Raw genomic sequence first — 23,007 nt, forward strand, 5'->3', positions numbered from 1 at the left:
CCACTAATCTGGCAAGACAGTTTAGCATTCGGCTTGTTAGGTTGATTTCTGCACTCCAAGATCATTTTCAGCCCCCTTCCAAGCTAGCTCAACAGATTGTCTCCCATTATCCCAGCATCTGCAACCTTATGGACAATTAATTCTAGATTCATGCCACCCCACATGAAAAAAAGTGGTTCTTGATTTTCCTCTGAAATAGCCGAGCACACATTTTAAGATCATGACCTCTTGATTCCCCCGCCAGAGGGCAATAGTTTCTCTCCATCTACCTTATTAAACATTAACCCCTCTCTCTGACCATCCTTCAATATTCTGTCATCCACAGAATACAAGCCAAATTCATCTACCCTTTCCTCAGATTATAACCTCTTCAGACCTGTTTTCATTCTGCTGAATCTGCTTTCCATCCCCGAAGGTCAATATGTCCTTTCTGAGGCACGGTGCCCAAAACTGAACACAGTATTCCAGATGAAGACTTAGGTTCTAAACAACTGAAGCGTAACTCCCTCCTCTTTATTTCCAAGCCCTTGAGATCAAGGTCAAAATTTCAATCCTCTTGCACCTATCTATCAGCTTTAAACGATTTGTGTACTTGAGTTCCAAATCTCTTTGCTTTTTCATTGTTTCCAGTTTGTCATCATTTTAGAAAACACTCTGACTGATCTCTCTTGGGTCCAATGAGACCTTATATTCAATTGAGTATTTGAAAAACATTGCAAATAGATTGAATAGAAAATGCAGATAGTGAATTCCAAACAGATTGCTGTGGACAATGGGTTGTGAAGACCTCATTCACATGGAAAAATTGACTGCATTTTCAGCCCCGTATTTTATTTATAATCTGCACGAGTGATTGCTGGTGATGTCAAGTAGCAATGTTAAGATACAAAAGACTTCCCTCGGTCATATCATCGACAAATAGGAATCATGAGTGATAAGAACACTGAGTAACTCTTCTGTCCCCTAGAAACCATAGAAAATTACAGCTCAGAAACAGGCCTTTTGGCCCTTCTTGTCTGTGCCGAACCATTTTATGCCTAGTCCCACTGACCTGCACTTGGACCATATCCCTCCACACCCCTCTCATCCATGAACCCGTCCAAGTTTTTCTTAAATGTTAAAAGTGACCCCGCACTTCTTCAAGTTGGGCTGATAGAATATTTTATATCCTCTTTAATAGGTAGATGTGACCTGAGTTTAAGTTCTCATGCGACAGACAGCACTTCTGACAATGCAGCACGCATTTAGAGTTGTACTGAGTTTCAGTCCGCAATGGGCCTTGAACTCATAACCCTCTAACTCAGAATCAAAGGCACAATGCAATTGAGCAAAGCGTTGGAAATGAAAGAGACTGTCCCTCAGGGTCCCTGATAACCATCAAGTACTTTTCTTAATAGCTGAATGCATGTATTACTTCACCAACTGGTTTTGTCTCTCTGCTTCCCCCACTTTCCCCAAAAAAGTCTGTCCGAAGTAAAGGAATTTGTCAGTTGATCTGTCAGAGATGGGCACACACTTATTATATAGCTTCCTGAGCTTCTCCAACTCAGCCATACCCACCCGCAGCCCAAATAACCTGACAAACTTTCACACCCTGACACCTAGGCCGAGATTCTCCAAAAACATTCTAACTTCCCAACGTGCAGGAAAATAGGAATGGAAAAGCGATTTCCGGCACGGAGCTGATTACACTGAAAATCTTGGTCTTGGAGACATGCAGAGGCCGTGACGCCCAGAGGGAATCCCGCAAAGCGGCTGATGCTGATGTCTCCCTGCCTGCTGCATTACTTGAGCAGTGCAGCGGTCTGGGAGAATTGTCCCTCGACAGTCTGAACAACTTTTTATGTGCTCTCCCCCAGGTTATATTCTCTCATTCACCTTTACTCATGACTCTTTCACTTTTACCATTCTACCTCACCTCTTCACCATTCGCCACTGGAACGTTTCTTGTCTTTACCCGTTTCCTAATTCTATCTTTCTCGGTTCTTCATTGCTGTTTTGTTCTCTCTCCTTCACTTCTATTTCTGCTTTTATTTCCTCTCCTCCTTTTCCTCTCTGTTACTGATACTCTTCTCCTTTTGCTCTTATTTTTTCACTTCTATTTCCTTCCCTGTCTTACTCTTTAATTCACGTCTCTCAGTTGTTTGTCTGCTCCCCAGCTTTGTGTCTCAGTTTCCTCTGAGTTTGTTCCTTTCCTTTATGCCCACAACAACAGGCCTGAATGTCTTTCTAATGCAGGCATTTGAAACCCAATTCTTAAAAATGGGAGAAATGCTGTTACTGGAAATCACAGAGGGTGCAGTCCAGGTCAAATTGCAATTGGGAGCGATCTCCCATCGGGGGATTGGTAAATGAGGCAGAAACAGTGAATTCCACCCTGTCTTTTAGCTCCAGCCAATTTCTATGGCAGGGCCAAGGGCAGTTCACCTGGGGAATTCCCAGGCCTCCTGCCCTTAAAGTTAATACGGTGCCCTCTCACTGACGCTGCAGACACTGGCAGCGGTCGAGTGTTGGACGGCATGATCCTGGTATGATTACATGTGAAGAAATGGAGGCAAAATTGACTTACGCCAAGATGGAGGAGAGAGAGACCATTTCAGCCGTGAGGTGGGCCAGGTAAACAATCAGGAAGACGAAGAGTGGCTCAATGATGCGGACCCGCTTGGTGAAACGGCTGATGAGGGCCAGCACAAAGGCAAACACAATTCCTACAGCAGTGCCACCCAAACTCACCACAAAGATTGAACCTAGAAAACAAACAGGAACTTAGCCACTTGTGTTGTTTTTTTTTCAGTTCTCTAGTTTGTACATTGTCACCTTCAACTGCAAATTGCTTCCTTCCTGCGCTCAGTATTTTTTGGGTAATAATTAATTTAATGCTAACGTGGCATAACATTTTTTCCAGGTATACTATGATTAATGATAAACACTGCAACAATGGTTGTCACTTTTTTTTGGATGATATCCAGAATCTCCATCCTGATGTGCACAAAAAGATTTTATTTAGATGCTCAGGTCATTGTGTCACCGCCTGAATTCATTCATAGGTACATTAGCAATGGGTAAAACTCTGGCAATTGCCTTTTAATTGTAGGGAAAGTAGCCATCAGGAACACACAGCACTCACCACTAATAAACGGTCTTGATTATCATATCAGATGGGTTTGGATTTGCTCATCAGATTTTGAATGTTACAAGTGATTGGCCAATCTGTATAACGATCATTGCATTTAGATTCCACTCTAATATCCATCAAGTGGCAGGAATTGTTTTCTTCCATTGTTCCCTGTTTCTCAGAGGAAATGTCCCTTTGTTCAATCATTGATTCCATCACAGATCTCATTCCCAGATCAGATACCTCCTGTGGCGGACAGTCAACCTGCCCCAGGTCAGTGAACCGGTTCTTGAATTGCCCAATGATGTTTCCCCCTTTGATCTCCTGCCTCCTCTCCCTCGCCGATAGGGAGGTACTTACCTTCTGTTCTGTGCCTTCCCACAGACAAGATTGAACTTTGTCAGGGTGAGTGATTGTTGGGAGTGAGCCAACGCTTCTAACATTGATGTTTGACCGTTTATTTATATAGTGCACAAGATTAACTGAATTTTCTCACCTACACCCTTGATGTAATCCAAAGCCTGTATATTTTCTGAGCCAATTCCTGCGAAAGAATTAAACATTTTATAGAGCACCTGTGAAAAGAAAAGGGTAAAGAAAGATTGATAAGAGATCAGGCTCGTCTGTTGTATTTGCCATGAATGGAAATAATTAAGTGTCATGTGCAACCATTTCTTTGATATGCATTTCCCTCATATGAAACTCCTGACCAGATGTAGAAAACTGGAAAATCGCTTCTTTAATGTTCATTCACCTCAAACAAATGAAACAAACATATCTAATTTTTAAAAAGTTGAATCTTCTCTCCGTTCGGAAAGAGGAAAGCACGGTGGCACAGTGGTTAGCACTGCTGCCTCACAGCGCCAGGGACCCGGGTTCAATTCTGGCCTTGGGTAACTGTCTATGTGGAATTTGCACATTCTCTCCATGTCTTCGTGGGTTTCCTCTGTGTGCTCCAGTTTCCTCCTCCCCACAGTCTAAAGATGTGTGGGTTAGGTTGCCTGGGCATGTTAAATTGCCCCTTAGTGTGAGGAGGATTATTAGGGTAAATACGTGGGGTTACAGGGATTGTGCCTGATTGGGAATGTTATCGGTACAGGCCTGATGAGCTGAATGGCTTCCTTCTGTACTGTAGGGTTCCTATGATTCAATGATAAAGGCTGGAAGATATGTTCTTATTCACTGAGGCCAGGATTTCTGCCCTGTTTTTTTTGGGGTGGGAGCAGGAATGACAGAGGGAGCAGAGAATCTCATGTTGTGAAACAGCTTCTACGCTGGTGGGATATTTCCGATCGATTGTTCCAATGCTCCCCCAATGACATAACCGATTGAATGTAGGATCCTCTTTTAAATATATTTAAACGCCATATTGAGGACGCCATATGCCTGAAAGTCCCACAATTGTCCATTCACATCAGCATGAGGGCATGCCAACGTGAATCATGACAGGAACCCACAATGTGTACCTGGTAAGCAGAACCCGCTGAAGGCGCATAGGAGGAGAGCCACTGTGGAGGATGGGGAGGGGCGTTATGCACACCCCCCTGGCTCTATCCGGGCCAGTGTCTGAGCTGTGCCCAGGCAGTGCTGGGGAAGTGCTGGGGGTGAGGGTGTTCCATAGTCGAGGGGGGGGGTATTTCCATGTTGGGAGGGGTAGAGTTCCATAGCAGAGGATGTTGCACGTTACAGGGGTTCTATTTTTATCTACTAAAAGCGGCAAGCCGATCTTTTTAACAACCTGATTTTCTGGTCGTCAGCATTACACCGGGGGAACCGTCCCTTACATTTTTGAAATATATGGGAAACCCGCCAATACCGCTGGTGAGCTACCTTCCGATTTCCCTATCCATGATGAGACTACCAAAATATTGCAAAAGTTCACCCTCAGTGTCAGCTTCAAGTACTCTCAGGATATGAGCAAAATAGACATTTGGTGAGATTTTCTGACCCTTCCTGCCGGTGAGATCTTCTGGTCCCGCTGAAGGTGACCTCCTCCCCCCAGCACAATGGCAGGTTCCCCAGTGGTAATGCCATAGACCACGGCGGTACCGGAAAATGCCATTCGTGGCCAATGGTGAACCCCCCTCTGCTGCTGGGGAACACGCAGGGTGAACCGGAAAATCCCGGCCAAGTCAAACTTCCTTTACTCTGATTTCAAGTTATTTTTGAGCCTCAAATTCAGAAAAGCACCCCATACTGAAGTAGCAAGGTAATTAGAATTCCCACACAACTTCTTGACAGAGACTATCAATTCTGTGCTGAATTAAGGGCAGTGCTGTGCTCTGAGTTAGGAGCCTGATGTACCAGGTAATTCAGAGATTATTCTGATTTTACGGACATCAACCTTGCAGGGCACTACTACCACTTTTGAAATTCTATAACACTCAAACTCTCCGATTACCCAGTGATCGCCTTTCTGTTAAATTACACTCCCATACCATGAGACACCTGTGTTAGCACAGCCGGCCCTATAGCCTTGGCTCTTAGATAACCCCCAAAATGAAATATGGCTCTTAGCAACAAACAGCTTAATGAATCTTTCAGATTGTAGCTGCCTACATAAGAGACATGTCTTAACAGCAGAGCTAATGTGGGATTCTCAATTAACTGAGTACTCCAGAGTAAAACAAGACGGAGACCAAACACTTGCCTAAAGTCCTGTATAAAGAGAAATTGGAAATGACACTCAATAAGTACTTAATAACAAAATTATTTTGTATACCGAATTATACATCTATAGAGGCAGTTATCAAAACAGTCCTGTCAAGTGTCTTACAATCTGGTATGCAAGCCCCATGCAAAACACTGAGGCTTGGGCTGCACACAGCTGGTTAGGTGCCTACCAGCTCGAGGTCACGCAGCCTCTTTGACCGTCATGGAATAGGAAACAAGTCACAGCAAAGCACATTAATATTTCTAGAATTAATCCCCTTTGCTGTTTCTGTTCTTATTATCAATTCATAAAGAAGATCAACAATAAAGTCTTTTAAGAGCCTATCCTTAAGCATCCCTTTAAGAAGCTCAAAAAAGCACCTGAATCGAGTTGGGTGATAAATCTAGGTCCGTTTTTATTTTTGCTAGGGTTAGAACTGAAATCAGTAAAGTTCCTACAATTTGTTGGGCAACAGCAAGTTACAAATAATGCTACAGCAGACGCACATAGCGAGATTCTTCCTGGATAAAAAGAATTACCAGAAAGTCAGAGACACTGTTAAGTATAGAGGGGCTCACCAGGTGCTAGGTTTGACTTGGAAACGGGTAAAATATTGTCTCTCAGGCTGCCATGCAGGGAGCTGAGGCTTCCATGATCCTGCAATTTCCATGCATCATTTAAGCCCCAGGAAGTATGAGGCTGTGTGGATGTCAAGAGCTTGGGGGTACCTACAGGAAGGGGAATGTATGGGGATTTACCATGTTCTATGTGCCACCTGGGTATCAAATGCTCAGATTGGCAAATGCCCCACAGTTGCCTAGTCCATCTGAGGCTGGTGTTGACATTTCACAATGGGGCAGCACAGAGGCACAATGGTTAGCACTGCTGCCTCACAGTGCCAGGGACCCGGGTTCAATTCCAGCCTTGGGTCCCACCAAAACCACCCCCCACCCCGCATGAGTTTCCTCCGGGTGTCCGATTTCCTCCCACAGTCTAAAGATGTGCGAGTTAGGTTGTTTGGTCATGGTAAATTGCCCCTTAGTGTCAGAGGGGTTAGCAGAGTAAATAGGGTTTCGGGGATAGAGCCTGGGTGGGATTGTTGTTTCTGCAGACTCGATGGGCCAAATGGCCTCCTTCTGCACTATAGGGATTCTATAGTATCTATGAGTGGTAAAAGTGAAAAAACTGAAAGTCTGTGCCAGACTCTTGAAACACAGAAATTTTAAACTCCTGTCGCCTTGGATGCAGATCATGTAAAGTGGCCGTAGTCCCAGATGACCATTGGTTGCTTTCCCCTTTGAGGGGGAAGAGCTGACTGGTGGTGATTTAACCTGAGGATTACCACACTTCAGGCGAGGGCAAGGTTAAGAAGGCGGGCCTTCATGAATCTCAGCCAACACGGGAATTGAACCCCCGCTGTTGGCGTCGCTCTGTTGGCATAGATCAGGCATGGGATGAATCTTCTGAGAAGATAAGGCCCCTTACATTTCTTATAATCTCCAGGATCTTAGTACATAAGGTCTGGAGGCAGGAAATGACGAAAATTTGTAGGTTTCATCAGGTTTCACTTTGACAAAGATCAGAATGGGATGCCTTTGGCTCCCTTATCTTTTCATCCAAGATGTAGCAGGAAGTAGCCTAGAACCTTTGAAAAAAAAGGTTGGGGAGAGATGGATGCGCACAGTGCTTTCCCTAGATAAGTTATTCGATTGCAGCTTTAAAACTGGCATCAGTCTGCCCAATGTGGAAAATTGCCCTGGTAGGTCCCATGAGGAGAAGGCCCATCACCACCTGTCCAAAGACACCAGAGATGGACAATAAATGCTGCTTTGCCAGCATCACCCACGACTGAACGGAGATTCTATTCATGTCAATGGAGAATCAGAATAAAATTCCCTCAAAAGGAGATCCGTGCAAGGTTTTAAACTTTAATTGATACATTTTCTCTCCACCAGTTTGAAGGTGAGGCTATTTTTATGAGACATGACTGAATGTGTGAAATTTAGTACAAGTCATGTGCAGAAACAGTCTGGCACAGAGGAAAATAGCAAATAGCAAACAGTAAATAGAAGACATTTTTAAAATGTATCTTGGACTGCTCTCCAATCCTCTACAATGTTTGTCTGCTCAGCACTTGTTTATTTTGCTCAATCTCAAACCTTTCCCCCTATTTCACCTGTCAATGTGGCCTGCAGCAAACATAGGTTGCAAGCTGGTCAACAGTTAAGTTAGCAGAGCTTTGAAGTATACCCATTGTCCGCTTACTTTAATGTGATGTCTTGGCGACATGAATCAGGGATTTTATATCCAGCTCCAAAGTGACATATTACTTAAAATAACCCTGCTGCGCTAAAACCAAAACTGGCACTGCTAATCGCTGCAAGGATCACATCTCTGTGAACAATATTCATAGTAAGAAGTTTAACAACACCAGGTTAAAGTCCAACAGGTTTATTTGGTAGCAAAAGCCACACAAGCTTTCGAGGCTCTAAGCCCCTTCTTCAGGTGAGCGGGAATTCTGTTCACAAACAGAACTTATAAAGACACAGACTCAATTTACATGAATAATGGTTGGAATGTGAATACTTACAACTAATCCAGTCTTTAAGAAACAAAACAATGGGAGTGGAGAGAGCATCAAGACAGGCTAAAAAGATGTGTATTGTCTCCAGACAAGACAGCCAGTGAAACTCTGCAGGTCCACGCAACTGTGGGAGTTACAAATAGTGTGACGTGAACCCAATATCCTGGTTGAGGCCGTCCTTGTGTGTGCGGAACTTGGCTATCAGTTTCTGCTCAGCGACTCTGCGCTGTCGTGTGTCGCGAAGGCCGCCTTGGAGAACGCTTACCCGAATATCAGAGGCCGAATGCCCGTGACCGCTGAAGTGCTCCCCAACAGGAGCTTATATATGTTCTCTTCCTGTTGGGGAGCACTTCAGCGGTCACGGGCATTCGGCCTCTGATATTCGGGTAAGCGTTCTCCAAGGCGGCCTTCGCGACACACGACAGCGCAGAGTCGCTGAGCAGAAACTGATAGCCAAGTTCCGCACACACAAGGACGGCCTCAACCGGGATATTGGGTTCATGTCACACTATTTGTAACTCCCACAGTTGCGTGGACCTGCAGAGTTTCACTGGCTGTCTTGTCTGGAGACAATACACATCTTTTTAGCCTGTCTTGATGCTCTCTCCACTCCCATTGTTTTGTTTCTTAAAGACTGGATTAGTTGTAAGTATTTGCATTCCAACCATTATTCATGTAAATTGAGTCTGTGTCTTTATAAGTTCTGTTTGTGAACAGAATTCCCACTCACCTGAAGAAGGGGCTTAGAGCCTCGAAAGCTTGTGTGGCTTTTGCTACCAAATAAACCTGTTGGACTTTAACCTGGTGTTGTTAAACTTCTAACTGTGTTTACCCCAGTCCAACGCCGGCATCTCCACATCAACAATATTCATCACAACTGCAGCATTTGTTCTTGAATTTTGAATTCCATCCCCTTTGCGATAAAAGCAAACATTGCCATTAGTCTTTTTGATTGCTTTTTGTAACTGTCCACCAGCTTTTGATGAACTGTGTACCCAAGTGTCTTTTGTTCCTCTACATAAACTCCAACTGATCAAGTTGAAGCTGCAGATGTCTCGAGCTGAGCAAAAGATATTTTTCATATTGTGAGCACATTTGTGCTGGAGATTAGAACTACCCTGTTTCTTGTAGCCAGTCTGCCAGTTCACAAAGCAGAGTTTAGCTCCCGTTTACTCTAGACACAGGGATCGGTTAGCTCAGTTGACTGGGTGGCTGGTTTTAAGAAGCGGTGCAATGCCAATAGTGCGTGTTCAATTCCCTTATCAGCTGAGGTTATTTATGAAGGCCCCACCTTCTCAAACGTGCCCCTTGTTTGATGTGTGTTGATCCTCAGGTTAAATCACCACCAGTGACCTCTCCCCCTCAAAAGGAAAGCAGCCTATGGTTATCTAGGACTATGGTAACTTTATCTTTACTCTCGATATAGTTTGATGCCTCCAAATATTTCTCTTTCCCCACAGCAGTCACTCTCTCCCTTTTTTGTGATGAAATGTCTGGCATTGAAGGCTCATTGGCTGAAAAATCAAGCTCATCTGGTGAAAATGAATGCACTCTGCCACCATTTAAAGATCTAACCCTGATCTCTGCAGTTTCTGCCCTGAAATGGATCAACATACATTGGAGCATCATATCATAGACTCCCTACAGTGCAGAAGGAGCTTTCACCAACAACGATCCCTATCCCTGAAACTCCACACATCCATCCTGCTAATCCCCCTGACACCAATGGACAACTTTATCATGGCCAATCCACCTAACCTGCACATCTTTGGACAATGGGAGCAAACCGGAGCACCCAGAGGAAACCAATGCAGACATGGGGAGAATGTGCAAACTCCACATAGACAGTGACCCAAGCCGGGAACCGAACCCAGGTCCCTAGCGCTGTTAAGCAGCAGTGCTAACCAATGTGCCACCATGCCACCCACTCCATCATCACCAAACTACCATTATCACCCCAGCTCTGTGGCATAAACAGGGCTGAAACTTATTCAGACAATTTTGGCCTGCATTTTTATTTTCAAGGTGAGCCTTGGGAGTCGGGAAAATTTCCGGTTCAGCTTGCCCACCTTGGAAGAAAGTGCCCACTGAGGTGGGAAGGGGAGAGTACCAGCTGGGGTTGAGCCAACTGACCCTGAAAAACATCCAGAGGAAGCCACAGAGGCTGCCATTTGCCAGGCGTGCTGCTTAAAAAACTCAACTCAGTTCTGTAGGAGTTCATCCCAGTTAAAATCAAAAGGTTTTAATTCCACACATTCCTCGCATTCCACATACCCCATCTCATGTTCCTGCTCTGACCAAGACTGCAAGAAACTACATAGGGTTATGAACGTAGCCCAGTCCATCACACAAATCAGCCCCCCATCACTTCCTGTTGTTTCGGGAAAGCAGCCAGGCACCCCGGACATACTCTCTTCCACCTTCTTCTGTCGGGTGAAAGATACAAAAGTCTGAGGATACGTACCAACCGACTCAAGAACAGCTTCTTCCCTGCTGCCACTAGACTTTCGAATGGACCTATTTTATATTTAAGCTGATCCTTCTCTTCACTCTAACTATGACTACACCCTCTCCTTTCCTTCTCTATGTACAATATACTTTGTTTGTATAGCGCACAAGAAACAATACTTTTGACTATATGCTAATACATGTGACAATAATAAATCAAATCAAAATCATGCACCCTCTCCCTATGACTCCTCATGACCCCATGCCAAGCTATGTCATCTCTACCTATCCTCTATGTTTTCTAATTTCCCAAATACCAAGATATGCCCCCCACCCACCCTGGTGGCCCCTCATACCAAGTTATGGCACTTACTTGCCCATTTATCCACTATACACTGTACAGAAGCAATAAAATGTCTCTTGGCAGTAGGGTGTGTAAAATGGTTTCTTAAAAAGGCATTTCATTGTGAGCTTGCCACCTTTTTCTAAATAAAAAGTGTTACTTATCCAGACTTTTTCAGGTTTCAAAGACTGAAACCGCAAATACTTGAAATCTCCTAATCTTGTACAAATAAACAGTGTGAAATTGACAGCAAAGATGAAAGAGCCAGAGTTATCATTCAAGCAATGCTTTCTCTGGGGCTCAGGCATTTTTAAAGACCGATGGGTTTCTGGGGTCTCAGTCAAGCCTTATTATGCATTCTTGGCTTACAGCTCAGACATCCATTAGAGTACTAAAGCACCTGAGTCTGAAGAGAAAGCAATACATGATTGACAGTTCTGTCTGATGATTGGCATATTTATTGATTTTTTTATTTTTAACAGTTCTTCTTTCATTTTATTCTGTCCTATAAAGGGTCTTATTTATTATGTGGAGATGCCGGCGTTGGACGGGGGTAAACACAGTAAGAAGTCTCACAACAGGACTTTAACCTGGTGTTGTGAGACTTCTTATTTATTATAGTGTTCCGTCTCTATAGATGGCCTACAGTCCAATCATTAATGTGTCTTTTCTCTTTATAGGTGCTAATAGAGATGTTTGGGGCGATTCTCCCCCCAAAAATATAAGTGTCAAATTCGCATAAAAGCTGAAGTAAATCACGCCGTTTTTTTTTCAGCACAAGTTTCAAAATGAATCTCACACACTGTGCACAACAGAGTGCACTGGCGTAAATCCCGTTGAAAATCAGTGGGTGGGGCCTATTCCCGCTGGAAAGGCCGACAGCATAGCACTGAGTGGGCCACTGCATATGCATCGATCTGTCAATGCCGATATTGGTGCATGTGCAGTAGCCTCGCACTGCTGGCCTCCTGATTGCTGGCCAGCCATGCTACCCCCACGTGGCCCAATCGCTGACCCCCCCCAAATGTGTCCAGGCCAGCCTCTTGACCCTCCCACCCCGCTCTGGCCCCTCACCCGATCTCCCGAACACCACCCCCCCCCTCCTCCACCAGCAGCCCTGACCCCTCTGCCCCACCAATGGCCAGCCCCGATCACTGGCGTCCCTCCCTCTGATCATGATCCCAGCGCAGACTGGTAGCGGGAGCCCCCACCGAACGCCCCCATTCAGACCCATCCCCTTGGCACTGCCCGATGCCTGGCAGGCAGTGCCAAGGTGCCTCCTGGGCATTGGCACAGTGCCCAGGCTGGCACTGCCAAGGTGGCAATGCCCAGGTGGCTCCTCCCTCTGTTACCCCTGAACTCCTGGGGGACCTCGATAGATCCCCTTCACTCCAGCGGATTCGGACCGCCAGTTCCCTGCAAGTGGGGCGCTATAGTAAACCCCACTGGAGTGAACCACTCCTGGCAGGTGGAGGAGTGGCTAGCGGGCCCGGAGATTTCCGTCCCAGGCTCGCTTATGATATGTAAAAGAGATTAAATGCACATTTGCATAAATTATGCAACTCCGCACCAGAAATCCGGCTGCCAGAGACGTGCGGAAGCCATGACGCCCAGTGGGGAGTTCCGCTTGATCTCCTGCACCATTGCACTATAAAAGCAGCACAGCTTTTGGGATTCCGGGAGAATCACTCCCGTTGTTTGTTTCCTATACTTGCTGCCATTATTAAAGGGAAAAATATTCCTGAGGTGTTCTTCCAGAACATTCTTTCAAACTGCCTGCATTACCATCTGCAGATTCTGACTATGCGATCTCAAGATCAAAAAGCACTCTGAAAGAACGTTAAAATCTGCTTCCTATTCATGCCGCACTTTGTTGCCAAGGGGTCTGCTATTCTATTACCAGCAGCGTTCTCTAGAGAGATCTAATTAAACACAATCTTTCAATTAGAAAAAAATATTCATATAGTTCACTGCTTCAATGTAAATAGGCTCAGAGGTATGACTAACATTCTTCAATTTCCATTTCAAACTAAACATTAATTGTCCCATAGAGTTTATTACTATAGCTGACCTTTTTAATCCTTTATAAGCATTGCCCACCACATTAAAAATGCATAAGTAGGTACTGGACAAGTCCAATTCTGTTTTACAATGGCTGGAGATTTCCCGAGCTGCCCGCCGCAGGAATCGTAGCGAGAAAGACAAAAAATTCAGCGGACCATTTAAAGGTCCATGGAGCTCAGCGGGAATCTCCAATCTTGGGGCATGCGCATGCAACCGGAAAATCTCGCCCAATGGAAGATATGTATTTCTGTCTGAGGAGATTACCTTTTCCTTAACAGCTCTGCAATAACATTTCTTCCATTTTCTTTTTAAATACATTAAGACAATAGCCCCAATCTAGTGAGACAGGCAGATTGCATTGGCTATGGCAGCTATGCTGGCATCCCAGAGGCTAGGTGAGGGGTATGGGGGGGGGGTTGCTCTGAATTTTTTTACAACACAAGTTCTCACCCCAACCCCTCCCACTAATTTAAATGGATTGCTCACACAGAAAAGGCTTGACAAGGAGAAACTTGACAAGGAGAAACTTGTTTGGAGAGCACAAAATTCAGCAAGGCAGCAGCTCATGAATAGGCAATTGTGGCAGTGCAGGAAAATGGACTTAACCTTCACGATGGAACAGTAAGGGTGTGTAGAAATCAGAGATTCCCTTTAATGTTAAAAACCTGGATCCTCTATTGCACAAGTTCCACCAAAGTGAGGTTGAATCTCATCTGACAGTAAAAATATTGGAACCAACTGTATAGAAATGCAGAGATGTTTCAGCGTGATTTGGACAGGCTGAGTGTGTGGGCATCTGCATGGCAGATAAATGTGAGGTTATCCACTTTGGCAGCAATAACAGGAAGACATTCTTTTCTGAATGGGTGTAAATTGAGAGAGGTGGATAGTCAGCGAGACCTTGGTGTCCCCATGCATCAGTTGCTGAAAGTAAGCACGCAGGTACAGCAGGCAGTAAAGAAGGCAACTGGTTTGTTGGCCTTCATAGCAAGAGGATTTGAGTACAAGAATAGAGATTCACCCTCAGTGTACCCGAACAGGCGCCAGAGTGTGGTGACTAGGGGATTTTCACAGTAACTTCACTGCAGTGTTAAACTTGTAACACTAATAAATCAACTCAACTTAAAAAGATGTTTTACTCCAACTGTATAAGGTGCTGGTGGGGCCATACCTGGAGTATTGCGTGCGGTTTTGGTGTCCATATCTGAAGGAGGGTGTCCTTGCTATAGAGAGAGTACAGCGAAGGTTTACCAGGCTGATTCCTGGGATGGCAGGTCTGAGGAGAGACTAAGTCGGTTAGGATGGTACTCATTGGAGTTTAGAAGAGTGACAGGGGATCCCCGAAACTTATGAAATTCTAACAGGGTTAGACAGGGTAGATTCAGAAAGAATGTTCCCGATGGTAGGGGCGTCCAGAACTAGGGGTCATAGTTTGAGGATAAGGGGTAAACCTTTTAGAACTGAGGTGAGGAGAAATTTCTTCACTCAGAGAGTGGTGAATGTGTGGAACTCACTTCCACAGAAAGTAGTCGAGGCCAAAACATTGTGTGATTTCAAAAATAAATTAGATATAGCTCTTGGGGCTAAAGGGATCAAGGGATATGGGGAGAGGGGGGGGGGGCGGGGGGGTCAGGATATTGAATTTGATGATCAGCCATGATCGAATGAATGGTGGAGCAGGTTTGAAGGGTCGAATGGTCAACTCCTGCTTCCAGTTTCTCGGTTTCAAGGCTGACTGAGCCAAAGCAGACATACAAGTTCCTACCTTTGACTGCTGACAAATAACGAGAAATCAGAAGCAAGGTAAAAAGATGTCTAGACTCGTTGGGGGTGATTCTCCCATTGCGTTCGCGCCGCGTTTGCAACACTGGATTTCTAGCGGCATCTGCGCAGTGCCAGATATCATCTGGGAGGCAGGGCTAGCATTTAAATAGCATTTTACATACTATTTAAATGCTATTAGCGGGCCCGGGACTGAATTCTCCGGGCCTGGTAGGATCTCCCACTCCACCAGAGTGTTTCCAGCAGGGATTATGATAGCTCTCCACATTTAGGGAACTAACGGGACATCCCTGCTGGTGTGAAGGGGGGGGTGGGTCAATCGGGACCCCCCAGGGGGCCGGGCAGTGGGAGAGTGGTGCTCCCCTGACACTGCCCAAGAGGCAAAGTGCCAATGCCCAGGGACACTTTGGCACTGCCCATCGGGCATGGGGCAGTGCCAAGGGGGTGGGGCCTATTGTGGCGGGGCCTGCTGGGGCAGGGCCAAGGGGCGATCAGTGGCAGTGGGGGGGTCCCAACTGGAGGTTGAGTCCAAAATTGGTAACATACTGTTTTTTTGTTTGCCTGTTACTCACCCTCCAATGTTAGCACAAAATTAAAACAGTGCCTAGCATCATTAAAAATGAAATGGAAATGGCCAATTTTTCCCAAGAATCTCACTGCCATGGTAACATTGCATATGGCTTGTTCAAAAAATTAATCCCATTTAACCATTTATTACCAAGCTTCAGGCAACAAATTATATCGACCCGCAATCCACTCATTATGCAAAGCCATCTCTCTCTAGCATTTGTATTGTTCACTTTAATGGATTTATTTGGGTGAACAAACTAAAATCATCCTTCCATCTAACCTCTTAAATTTTAATTTGGGTCCCATGATGTTTGAACCCTTTACCACAGTCGATAATTTGTCTGGACACTCGATCACACAGGGAAAAATATGAGGTCCTAAGCTTTCTAGCACCCCCTGCTGGTTATACAACAGATCTGAGTCGGGTAGAGACAGAAAGCAACTCAGAGGATTGTGTGCTATTTTTCATAGAGTGTCCTGTCAAGATCATTTATCAGAACTGCAATGGGAGGCAGGCGAGGGCACCTGTTAAAGACATTTGCTAAATCAGCCCATAATGAGAAAGCCTGCAAACTTATATAAACATTTTATACATCCCAAAGTTCTTCAAAGCTAATGCCAGTTCTGTTGCTTTCATATAATCATAGAATCCCTAAAGTGCAGAAGGAGGCCATTCAGCCCATCGAGTTTTCACCGACTCTGACAGAGCATCCCATCCAAGCCTTTTGCCCGTAAGCCAACGTATTTACCCCACTAATCTACACATCTTGGGACTCTAAGGGACAATTTAACATGGCCAATGCACCTAACCGGCACATCTTTGGAGTGTGGGAGGAAACAGGAACAGCCAGAGGAAATCCACGCAGACACGGGGAGAATGTGAAAACTCCATACAGACAGTAACCCAAGGTCAGAATTGAACCTGGGTCCCTAGCGCTGTGAGGCACCTGTGCTAACCACTGTGTCACCATGCTGCCCTGCAAACTTATCAGTTTCCTCCACTTACTGACCAACCTTTCGTAGGCAAACACAGCAGTTTTTTTTTAAACAGAGCAAACTGTCTTTGTGGCATTGATTGAGGGATTAAGAGTGCTCTTCTTCGAAATAGTACCATGGGATCTTTCATGATTACCTAAGGGGGAAAGATTAATACCTCATCTGAAAGATGGCACTTTGGCAGTGCAGCACTCTCTCTCTGCAACACTGAGCCATAAGCCTCAATTAAGTGTCTATGGACCACAGTGGAAAGTAAATGGAACCCTCCACAGCACTGGCTAAAGAAAAGGTTTAAAAGAGCACAAAGAAGACAAAGGTGCTGAAGATCTGAAACGCAAACAGGAAGGCCCGAATTTCTAGTATGGAGTCAGGAAAATTCCCAAACTAACTCAGGAAAAATTTTCATTCTGGGTGGGTGTTAACAGGATTCGGACTCGCTGCCCCGGAAGGAGTTCAGAGACAGCAATGGGAGCTGCCAGATGTGGAGGTGAGCTATGTGAAAGGCCCACCTCGATGAATGATCCAGGAACCTGTCCCAGCTGTAGTGGAAACAATAAAAAGAAACAAAACCCTCCAGCCCTGACCTTCACACTCCCATTCCCCCATCCCTGTCTCACACTCCCATCCTCCATCCCTGCCAAACACTCCCATCCTCCATCCCTGCCAAACACTCCCATCCTCCATCTGTCACACACTCCCATCCTCCATCCCTGCCAAACACTCCCATTCTCCATCCCTGCCACACACTCCCATCCTCCATCCATGTCATGTCATCATGATTCTCCACCCCCCACATGGTCCCTCGTGCCCTCAATGCCAACCCATATCTCTCTAAATCACCTACAAGTCCTTTTATAGCCCCTATATCAACAAAATGCCAACTCATGCCAATCCATACCCCCCACACACCACCCTTTTTCCTTACACACTCCATGCCATATCACCCAGTATCCACCACATGCAGACTACAGGACCCATGCTGAGGTTAAATAAAGTTCTAAGTGACTATTGTAAACTTTAGTTATTTTAAAAAATTGCGTTCATAGAAACATTCATTACCTTTACGTTCCTTCAACTACATTATCCCTGATACAAATTATTCAAGTGCTTAATCCCTTATAAAAAGAAGAATTTGTATACATAGCTTGACATCAAAGGCATTTAACCTCTTGGAGCTACAAAGAAACTGTGAACTGACAGGCACCCCACTGTGACAATGATAGTTTGACAATTTGAATGAGATTTAAATGCCATGATAGCTTGACAGTTCCAGTGAGTTTATCTACTCCTTATGCACATTCATGTCCATGTTTAACAATAAAAAGAGCATTTAATCTCTCCCAGATGGCATCAGATCTTTCCTAAAGGTGTCTCTGCACCGAACCAAAATGGTACCCTTCCTCTCCAGTCTTAGAAAGAGTAAAGCCAATAAGTTGTGTCTTGAGCATCCAGCTAGAGAAAATGGGTTGTGTATCAAGGTGGCTGTAGTTTTACATGTGCAGCTGCCTCTGTGGATCATGTGATGTGAAAACTACAGCATCCTTTCCCCACCTCCACCCAGTGAAAATGGTGGATGCTGGGTTTGGGGGAGCAACTTCTGGAATTGAGTCACTGGCGCCATTTTGGCTACGTTGGAGACACTTCACCTTTACACAAATTCAGGCCAAAATGCTGAAAGTACTAATTCTGATAAAAGGCTGCACACCACAACTGATAACTTGTCAGTTTCCTCCACACACTCTGACCAACCTGATGAATGTTTCCACAATTAAAATGAGATGAGGTTTCCTTAAAGTAGATATTCATTTCGGAATAACCACCAATCGAAAGGAAATGTAAACATTCTGTCCTTTGAAAGATTTCTTGATAATGAGACTGTAATGCTTAGGATGAGTAAGCTTATTGAGTGAGATGCTCACAGCAATGTCATGGAAACCACTGACAGCTCTTCACCTGCCTCACGAAAACATACAGTTTAGAATTATACAGCAACAATTTTAAATGACAACAATGTGTTAATAAGCTATCATCACAATAATTGATTCAATATACAACAGTATTATTGGAGATTTTGCCCCCACCCTTCCCCCTGCACACAGATATGTGGCAAGTTCAGGTAGAAGTGCTCAAACAGTTCCTAAAACTAGAAGGTGATATAAAAGTGGAAGTCATGCTAACATCCCAACAAAATAGCTCATTCTCTGTTTCTGTCACAATGGCAAGTCGAAACTGATATATTATAGGTTGTACAAAATAAGATATTGCAGAGGAAGGCAAAAACCTTCTGTGGGGTGGCAGAGTGGTTAGCACTGCTGCCTCACAGCGCCAGGGACCCGGGTTCGATTCCCGGCTTGGGTCAATGTCTGTGCGGAGTCTGCACGTCACGTTTCCCCCGTGTCTGCGTGGGTTTCCTCCGGGTGATCTGGTTTCCTCCCACAATCTGAAAGACGTGCTGGTTAGGTGTAGTGGCCATGCTAAATTCTCCCTCAGTACCCGAACAGACGTGGAATGTGGCGACTAGGGGATTTTCACAGGAACTTCACTACTGTGTTAATGTACGCCTACTTGTGGACCTAATAAATAAATAAAAAGCCTGTTTTTATCAATCCAGGAATTCTGTGAAACTTTCAGTCTGTTGTGGGGAAATTCAAGAAATGGTTACCGGGCACACAAAATGGTTGCCTGGCGCACAAAATGGTTACCTGGGAAAGGGACATTAACAGGCACTGGCTTTTAGTACAGACAGTTACTTAAAGTTAAAACATGCAGGAACCAAAATGCTGCAGGAAGCTAGTCAGAGCTTGAGGCACTTTAAGATAAGGGCAGACCCAGAACAATAAGACTGATAATAAGATCAGCCCTAGATGGGAACATAAATACATAAATGCAACAAAACCAATCACTGAATGTATAGATCAAAACCAGTCATTGATAGAGGAAATGTATCCATTCTATGAACAATGCTATGTTAACTGCCCATGTCTGTACCTGTCTGATTGTAACGATGTGTTAACTACCGATGTCCGTAATCTGCCTACTCAACTTATAACAATGCGTTAAACGGCTAATGTCCGGACTACCCATTGTCTAAAAGGTATAAAAATGATCAACTGCTATTGTGTAATTGAGAAGGTAGCTGCCAAGTACTGCGGAGTACCAGCGCTTTCTCCCCGAAGCTTCGTATCCGAAATAAAACTGTATTCTTGAACCTCCAAGTCTGACTCCGGTGGTAAATTTCCCACAACAAGTCTTACAATTAAAGTTATATAAACTCTCCATTGCCTTCTAAATCTTAGCTAATTGTAGTTTATATCTTATAAATACAAAATCATACTTGAGAAGAGTACATGACACATGGGTTGGGATTGTCTGCTCCTGTTTGTGTCAGACGGGTTTGGCAGTAAGAGCAGAAAATATCAGGAGAAGTCCTTAGTCACGTTTCCCATCAACGTAAATGCAGGTCATGATCGCCCCTCCTCCCAGCAGTGGTGGGCCATGTTACTCACCTTCCAACATCGGTAATCATACTGTAATAAATTAGCATGTTATTATTGGGCCCAGGCGCCAGAATCATAGCCCTCACATCAAATGGTGATTTCAGAATGGCGCAATGTACGACTGGTTTCAAAAGGCGTGCACCTGACAAGCAGAACTCCGACAGGATATCAGAGACGTGTGCACTCAAACTGGCATAGCGCTCAAGGAATGGCGCCCCATCTTCAGGGGGACAGTGGGGATGGCAGTGAGTTGGGGGACAAGGATTGAGTGGAGGAGGACGGGGGGGTTAGTGGAGAGGCGACAGAGGGTGAGTGGAGAGGGGACAGAGGGTAAGTGGAGAGGGGACAGAAGGTAAGTCGGATGTTATAAGGGGTGAATGGGGGACGGGAACAGGGGTGAACTTGGGTGCAGGATGTTTCTTGGGTCTGGCAGCCATCACTTCGCAGCGAATTCCGAAGTGTGCTAGCTGTGTGGAGAGGCGACCGTTAAATATGATCAGATCAAAGTGATGATGGACAGGCGAATCAGAGGCCCCCCCGCCCCCCACCAATGATAAGGGGTGAAACCCGTGCCTGCCAATTTTCTTTCTCTAAATCCTGTACAATATGGCCCACAAAGCCACCACTGCTGTCAGAGCGCCCAAAACTACTTTCCCGCCTGACATCAGGCTTTACCGATATCGGAGATGGTTCACCCAAAGACTCAAAAAAATACATAAACTAAAGAGAAATTATCTTTCATAAAATAATTGCTAAACACCTGCAAATCATTCCTGTGGAACAATCAATTTGCAAATGGCACTGTAAACTCCAAACAATTACAGGTGTTAGTCAGGTAGTGCATTATAGAGGCCCACCCAATCCTTAGTTTGCTGATCCTGCCTGATTTGGTGGAGGTCAGGGTTTATTTACATCGGTGTGGGTGAGCTTCCAATCACATTGGGCTTGAGGTTGCAGCTTGCTAGAGGGAGCAGAGAGAATCGTGTGCAAAGAACCACTTAAAGATTGCTTACAAGGAATGATGAAATGGCAGTATTTTAATGCACTTGAAACGGCTAGCAAGAAAGCCTGGCAAAATCTCAGCAACAAGTGTGATACAAAGTGAAACTAAGTGATTGAGTCCATAGCCAGTGAAACTGTGCATTATCCCAAACCCTTATTCGGTGAAGTGAAGGTGGAGGAGAATAAGATGGTAGCAAGTTGGGGAGTTGGGGTGGGGGGGGGGGGGGGGGGGGGGGGAAACTCATTCTTTTCTCTATGAAGCAGCAGTGTGATTAATAGTGCTGGCTGGCTGACATTCAAATATTAATGAGGCCCAGACATGAAAATGGATTCAGCCTCCTGCCTACAAAATCAGAAGGGACGAGTGGAAGATGTTTTTCACCCGGTCCCAATAATGCGCAACACACATGAAAATCAGCCCCATTTCTCTGCACCAGAACCCAGTACAATCCTTCAGTTCACTGTTTTGACTTGGTGTCGGTGTAATTTAACATCTTAATCCTTTGGGGAATCATAGTCAGCTCACAACTGGCCCAATTCATCACCACGCAAAACAGGTTTCATCCTGGTTTGAAATAATGTGGAATAAAAGAGCTACTTGTCACCGAGGAAGTGTCAGCTTCTGATATCTTACTCGGCATGAGGAATGCGTCTTTCCTGTGATAATCCGGAATAGAAAAATGTAGAATCCATGCAGTCAACACATCCAGAGCACAGAAGATCAGCAGCTGCATGACAACTGATATCTTATTACACTAGATTGAAACATCACTGTTTGATAATAGCCCCAGTTACTTTTGTGCCCTGTACTATAGCACTAATTTAAAACGGTTGGCATCATATACATCACATAACTCTCAGAACTTCAGCTAAAATGTGATAATTAGCTGAACCTCGAAATATAGCCAGGTTTAGTGCAAGTCAAATTGAGCACATGTGTTGGACAGATCAGGAGGTAAGAACATATGAAATAGGAGCAGAAGAATGCCATTCGGCCCTTTGAGCCTGCTTCAACATTCAATAAGATCATGGCTGATCAGTTTGTATTTCAAGTTCTACATTCGCATTTACATAACATACGCTGCAATTTCTCTTGTTCCCTTTCTATTGATAGGAATAGTGCTGTTTGTACAAAATTCAATAAATAATTAATAAAATTGTAAGCATTGACTACATTGTTGACAATATGAACACATCAGTACCAGAGATAATTGGTCTTGTGGAGGAACATCCAATGGTAGAGGAAAGAAAATTATTCAATTTAATCTTGTTTGCAACTTCTCTGTTTTTCCTTTACCTCCTATATACTCATTCTTTTCCATAGTAAACAAGATCTTCTTTTTGAAAGTCCATCTTAAGTTACAATGTCCTGACAACATTTTACAGCAGCATATTTGGCCACCAGACAGATTATAATCAGATTTTGGACTGCAGTGGTTCAAGAAGGCAGTTCACCACCACCTTCTAAAGGGCAATTAGGAATGGCAATAAATGCTGACCTAGCCAGCAAAGCCCACATCCCAAGATTGAATTTTAAAAAACTTTTTACACAACTGCACAGTAAAACGCAAACAGAAATGAACAATGCCAGTCATTATTAATCTTAAAAGTCTACTATGCACAGGGCTGGACAATATTCAGAGCTAATGACCAGAAATTGGTCCAAAATACACATGGACAGAGGTCAAAATGTTTCCCTGCACATAAAAATATTTTGCATTGTCTACTTGACATCAAAACTTTGATATGTTGGCACGGTGGGATGAAGTATGCTGGGAGGAAATTTATGTGAAGCATAAACAACAGCATAAATCAATGGAGCTTGGCCTGTTTCTGCATTGTAAATATTTTTGCAATACTGTACTATCTAATGTGAATTAGTTTCATAATATTGTAGCAAGTGAGAGGCTGAGAGATTTATGGAAGGACTTCCCGAGCATAGAACAGCCAATG

General features: G+C 44.5%; 1 protein-coding gene across 1 annotated transcript in view; it reads right to left on the reverse strand.

Moving 5' to 3' along the window:
* slc9a5 (solute carrier family 9 member A5) overlaps positions 1 to 23,007 on the reverse strand; it is a 248,476-nt gene that overhangs the window by 103,996 nt on the left and 121,473 nt on the right. Inside the window, exons 4-5 of the mRNA XM_078211006.1 lie at positions 3,612 to 3,690; positions 2,570 to 2,747 (exon numbers count right to left, since the gene is read on the reverse strand). Of these exons, the coding sequence (XP_078067132.1) occupies positions 2,570 to 2,747; positions 3,612 to 3,690 (257 nt within the window). The remainder of the gene's footprint in view (positions 1 to 2,569; positions 2,748 to 3,611; positions 3,691 to 23,007) is intronic.

The sequence above is a fragment of the Mustelus asterias genome, chromosome 4, assembly GCF_964213995.1.
Source record: "Mustelus asterias chromosome 4, sMusAst1.hap1.1, whole genome shotgun sequence".
Classification (NCBI taxonomy): domain Eukaryota; kingdom Metazoa; phylum Chordata; class Chondrichthyes; order Carcharhiniformes; family Triakidae; genus Mustelus; species Mustelus asterias.